Genomic DNA, 5,198 nt, shown 5'->3' with positions numbered 1-5,198 from the left:
TAAAAATCCGTAATCATAGATTTTTATACAGGAAAGTATTATACTATTAATTTATAAAGTAATCTTGATTTGTATGACAATCTTCTTTAGATTTTACGACTCATTTTGATATTTGGTATCTTATATATATTTTTGTATTTCATATTTTTATATGTGTACGAAATTAGAATTTTGATTACATTAAACTATGTAGAATATACTTTGCACTTGGCAATTTGCCATTTGTACAAATTTAGTTAAATCGTTTGAGGATGTTCGCGAGGATCGGCGTTACGCAACGCGTTTATTTCGTAGTACGCACCTCGTTAACGAGCGAGGTGTTGAATTCGCAGGGGAGGATTTCGGCGTGCCAGTTCTGACGATCACCGACGTGGATCTATGCGTCGCCGAGAATGGCGCGAACCACAGAACGTCGAGATACGATTTGATGACCCGACAGGATGACAAGTCTAGGCTGGTCGTCAGAAGGGGGCAGGAGTTTTATTTGCACCTGAGCTTGTCCAGGGATTACGAGCCAAGCATCGACGGTATGTCCATAGTTTTCACGGTCGATGGGATCGACAGGCCTGAGTATGGCCACGGAACCCTCGTCGCGGTACCAGTCCTTTACCCTGGAGAACCGTTTGACGGCCCCTGGCGAGCCATCATCGACGCGATCCAACCCAATTTCATGCGACTGAAGGCGAGTCTTATTATTATTACAGTTCATGAAAAAATGAATGAATCTCGAGAGTTACTGAGATCCATAAGACGTCCCGTTGTTTTGTGATTTTTCATTATCTAACTGTAAGGAAAAAGTCTTAATTTCTGTTCGCGTCAGAATAACTCACTCNGTTCAGAATCGGACGAAGAACGAGCTGCCATGTTAAAAGCGCTGCGTCAAAGTCAATCGCTGTTCAGTCGATACTATCTTAACGAAGAATTCAATGATATCATGTTCAACTTCGAACTTCGTGACGATATTATAATCGGCCAGCCATTCAGGTAATTTTATATTACACTGAATGATTTTCAAAGATTTATTACAGTAATCTAAAAAATGGATGAACCTGAATTTTCATTCCTTATTTTAAATTTCGATCTTAATATAAATCCCGATCGAAAATTCCTAAATATTTATGATATTTATGCATTGAAAAACGTGCATTACTTATGTTGTTTGCATATTTACTTCTACTAGATATTTTAAGGGGGAAAGACAGTTTCTAACTTGGCTTCGTTTCGTAGCGTGGTGTTGTTGATTAAAAATAGAAGCAACTACAACGAGTACCGAGTCTCGGTGATCTTAAGGGTGGAAACGGTGCTGTACACCGGCCGGGTCGGCGACCCAGTGAAAAGATTAAATATCGATCGACTGGTGAAACCCGGAGTCCTCGAGGAGGCGCGTATGGAGGTTTCCTGGGAGGAGTACGGTCCGCGATTATTGAATCAGTGCGCGTTCAACATCGCCTGTTTAGCTACCGTTAAGGACACCAATTACGAGTACTTCGCGCAGGACGATTTTCGCGTGAGGAAGCCGGACATTAAAATCATGGTACGTACTGCGATCACGCTTCTCTATCTCGTGAACGAAACCATTAACTCCGGAAGTAGTTTACGGTAAAGTCCTTATAAATACTCTTCTGTATTGATATAATCTGAACGTCTTTCTAAATGTCTCTTCTATACTGATGTGCAATTAAATTTTATTTAAAAGAAAAAGCAACTTACATAATTTTCTGAAAGTACTTACATAATTAAATGATTACATTTAATGTGCCTCGAACTTATGAAATTATTGTTTAATAAATTTTGTTCCATTTTTCAGGTAAATTCACCAGACGACAACGGGGCGGTGATGGGAAATTGGTCGGACGACTTCGGGGGTGGCACGCCGCCGACCAAATGGTTGGGTTCGCAGAAGATTCTACAGCAATACTATAAGACCAAGAAGCCGGTTAAATACGGCCAATGTTGGGTGTTCTCCGGAGTATTGGCTACCGTGTGTCGCACATTGGGCCTCCCTTGCCGGGTCGTGACTAATTATGCGAGCGCCCACGATACCCAGAGCAGCTTGACGGTCGATTACTTCGTTGATGCCGAGGGGAAGATCATGGAAGAGCTTAACAGCGATTCGATATGGCAAGTATTTAAATGACAGACGCAATAAATAATAAATTTTGAATCGAGACTTACGGTTTCCTGCTTGAATTATATAATAGTCACAATTTCTATTCAAATTCACTGGTTTAGGATTATATAAAAAATTAGAGAAAATAGCTAGTAAGTAGGAATTGTGACCTGAAATTGGAACATTTGTTATATACATATATAATAGGAATTTCCATGTATGGAACGAGGTGTGGATGAAGAGATTGGATTTGTCGTCGGACGAGTCAGGTTGGCAAGCGATCGATGCTACTCCGCAGGAATTGAGCGAGGATGCTTACCGTTGTGGACCAGCTTCGGTAGCGGCAGTAAAAAGGGGCGAAGTCCTCCGACCATACGACAACGCTTTCCTCTTCGCCGAGGTGAACGCGGACAAAGTTTTCTGGCGGTACAACGGACCGACGCAACCGCTTAAGTTAATACGAAAGGACGTATACGGGTGAGTCTTCGGTCTTCCAAACACTCTTTCTATTATTCTATAATTTTATATTACTTTGCAGCATTGGACAATTCATTAGCACGAAAGCGGTTGGCAGATGGGCGAGGGAGGACATCACTCATAATTATAAATACCCAGAGAGTAAGAAATACTTCGTTCTTTCCATTGCTGGGCTTAGTTATTATATATTTATTATAATTATTTATTATAATTATCATTTTTATTGTTCAGAATCGGACGAAGAACGAGCTGCCATGTTAAAAGCGCTGCGTCAAAGTCAATCGCTGTTCAGTCGATACTATCTTAACGAAGAATTCAATGATATCATGTTCAACTTCGAACTTCGTGACGATATTATAATCGGCCAGCCATTCAGGTAATTTTATATCACCTTCAATGCTAGACTTTCAAAGATTTATTACAGTAATCTAAAAAATGGATGAACCTGAATTTTCATTCCTTATTTTAAATTTCGATCTTAATATAAATCCCGATCGAAAATTCCTAAATATTTATGATATTTATGCATTGAAAAACGTGCATTGCTTATGTTGTTTGCATATTTACTTCTACTAGATATTTTAAGGGGGAAAGACAGTTTCTAACTTGGCTTCGTTTCGTAGCGTGGTGTTGTTGATTAAAAATAGAAGCAACTACAACGAGTACCGAGTCTCGGTGATCTTAAGGGTGGAAACGGTGCTGTACACCGGCCGGGTCGGCGACCCAGTGAAAAGATTAAATATCGATCGACTGGTGAAACCCGGAGTCCTCGAGGAGGCGCGTATGGAGGTTTCCTGGGAGGAGTACGGTCCGCGATTATTGAATCAGTGCGCGTTCAACATCGCCTGTTTAGCTACCGTTAAGGACACCAATTACGAGTACTTCGCGCAGGACGATTTTCGCGTGAGGAAGCCGGACATTAAAATCATGGTACGTACTGCGATCACGCTTCTCTATCTCGTGAACGAAACCATTAACTCCGGAAGTAGTTTACGGTAAAGTCCTTATAAATACTCTTCTGTATTGATATAATCTGAACGTCTTTCTAAATGTCTCTTCTATACTGATGTGCAATTAAATTTTATTTAAAAGAAAAAGCAACTTACATAATTTTCTGAAAGTACTTACATAATAATTCACTTGAGAAAGAAGTACCACACGAAAATTGATTTTCTAAGACTGTCTAGTGAAATCAATAAATAAAGGATAATTTTAATTCCTATTTTGTATTCACTCTGTGAATTTTGCAATTGGATGCTTTTGCAGGTCGAGAACGCGCCGGAAGTCGGTAGAACACTGAATGCCACGGCAAGATTTAAAAATCCACTACCGATTCCACTGAGGAAGGGTAGATTTTTGATCGAAGGACCTGGACTAGACGAGCAACTGAAGATTAAATTGTCAGAGCCCGTGGAGGTTGACGGGTACGCGGAATGTTCCTTCTCCATGATGCCAAAGTTCGAAGGCCGAGCGACGATAGCTGCTAAATTTTATTCGAAGGAGCTCGAAGACGTCGACGGATTCATCAACTTCATGGTGAATCCAGCAGAGCCTATCGCGAACGGCGAATAACGCGAGAAGCTCGGTGCAAAGCAAATCAATGCAAAAGTGTGTTCGTAGATTTTTTGGAAAGCTTTATTTTTTTTAAATCGCGTTATTTTTGTACGAAATAAATGTTTGACAATTGACTGCCTTCTCTAATCAAATTGTGAACATATATAAATATCCTCGAAATTGACATTATTTCAATTTTTAAATATTCTTAAATCATGTATTAAGAATTATACAAAATTACGAAATTCTGTCATTGTTGTATTCATATTTCTTTTATAAATGACATCAAAATTCTGTCATTCCACATAAGAATTCACGCTGTTATACTTTTTTGCTGACAAAATTTCTAAAATTTTGTACAGTGTTTTATTAACGTAATATCTAGTAACTATTAAAATTTCAATGTTTTGTCATTGTTTTCTCTAAGAGTTCATACTACCTTGAGAAGCTTTCTCCCCATAGGATATTGATAACAAGTCTGGTTCACTTTGGCGGTGTCGATATCGGGAACGTTTAGGGTGGACGTCGGTTTAAGCAGACGGGACGAATGTAATACCGGTTCGGAGCAGGCTTCTGCGTTAGGTCAATAAAAAATTCAATCGACAGACAACTACCTGAGCAGCGTGGATAAACCGGGACTACCGACTACGCCGAGCCAGGCATTATTAACGAGCGGCAATCGAGAGAGAGTCGCTGTGTCGTGTGCGTGATTATTCGGAATAAGAGAACGGTTCGAGAGGGTAAAGAGGGAACGGGGCACGGGAGTTAGAAAGAGATGAGGGAAGAAGAAAATCGGACGGGAAGGCAGTTGGAACGGCCGACGACGATGATGAGTGTTCACGAGCGGACGCACGACACTGACACGAGTCATGTATCACTATCTAAGAAATTAACGTTGAAATATCGTAGACGATGAATGAACGCGATACCAAGGCTAGAAGAAAGATTCGAGCGTTGCGTCCACGTCCAAAACGTTGCTTTCGATGATCGAACACTCGTCTAGTCGATTATAAATGTCCTAACTAATAGAAAAATATAAACTGAAGTATTATACGAC

The 5,198-nt window shown here is 40.2% G+C and overlaps 2 protein-coding genes across 2 annotated transcripts in view; both read left to right on the top strand.

Annotated features, from left to right (window-relative positions):
• LOC108622814 (annulin) overlaps positions 1 to 4,288 on the top strand; it is a 12,789-nt gene extending 8,501 nt beyond the window's left edge. The window contains exons 2-10 of the mRNA XM_018020906.2: positions 333 to 682; positions 821 to 984; positions 1,228 to 1,534; positions 1,808 to 2,121; positions 2,318 to 2,587; positions 2,649 to 2,728; positions 2,819 to 2,963; positions 3,211 to 3,517; positions 3,854 to 4,288. Coding sequence (XP_017876395.1) covers positions 333 to 682; positions 821 to 984; positions 1,228 to 1,534; positions 1,808 to 2,121; positions 2,318 to 2,587; positions 2,649 to 2,728; positions 2,819 to 2,963; positions 3,211 to 3,517; positions 3,854 to 4,159 — 2,243 coding nt within the window. The 3' untranslated portion in view covers positions 4,160 to 4,288. The remainder of the gene's footprint in view (positions 1 to 332; positions 683 to 820; positions 985 to 1,227; positions 1,535 to 1,807; positions 2,122 to 2,317; positions 2,588 to 2,648; positions 2,729 to 2,818; positions 2,964 to 3,210; positions 3,518 to 3,853) is intronic.
• LOC113464060 (annulin-like) lies at positions 846 to 1,618 on the top strand. Its single transcript, XM_026811770.1, has 2 exons — positions 846 to 984; positions 1,228 to 1,618. Exons 1-2 carry the CDS (start codon positions 863 to 865, stop codon positions 1,601 to 1,603), a joined length of 498 nt encoding a protein of 165 aa, XP_026667571.1. The 5' UTR covers positions 846 to 862; the 3' UTR covers positions 1,604 to 1,618.
• Positions 4,289 to 5,198: the final 910 nt, after the last annotated feature.

Source organism: Ceratina calcarata, unplaced genomic scaffold (genome assembly GCF_001652005.2).
Source record: "Ceratina calcarata isolate Rehan_Ccalc_2016 unplaced genomic scaffold, ASM165200v1 scaffold246.2, whole genome shotgun sequence".
In the NCBI taxonomy this organism is placed as follows: domain Eukaryota; kingdom Metazoa; phylum Arthropoda; class Insecta; order Hymenoptera; family Apidae; genus Ceratina; species Ceratina calcarata.
Note: the sequence above shows the minus strand (reverse complement) of the source record. Positions and strands in the feature narration are given on the sequence as shown.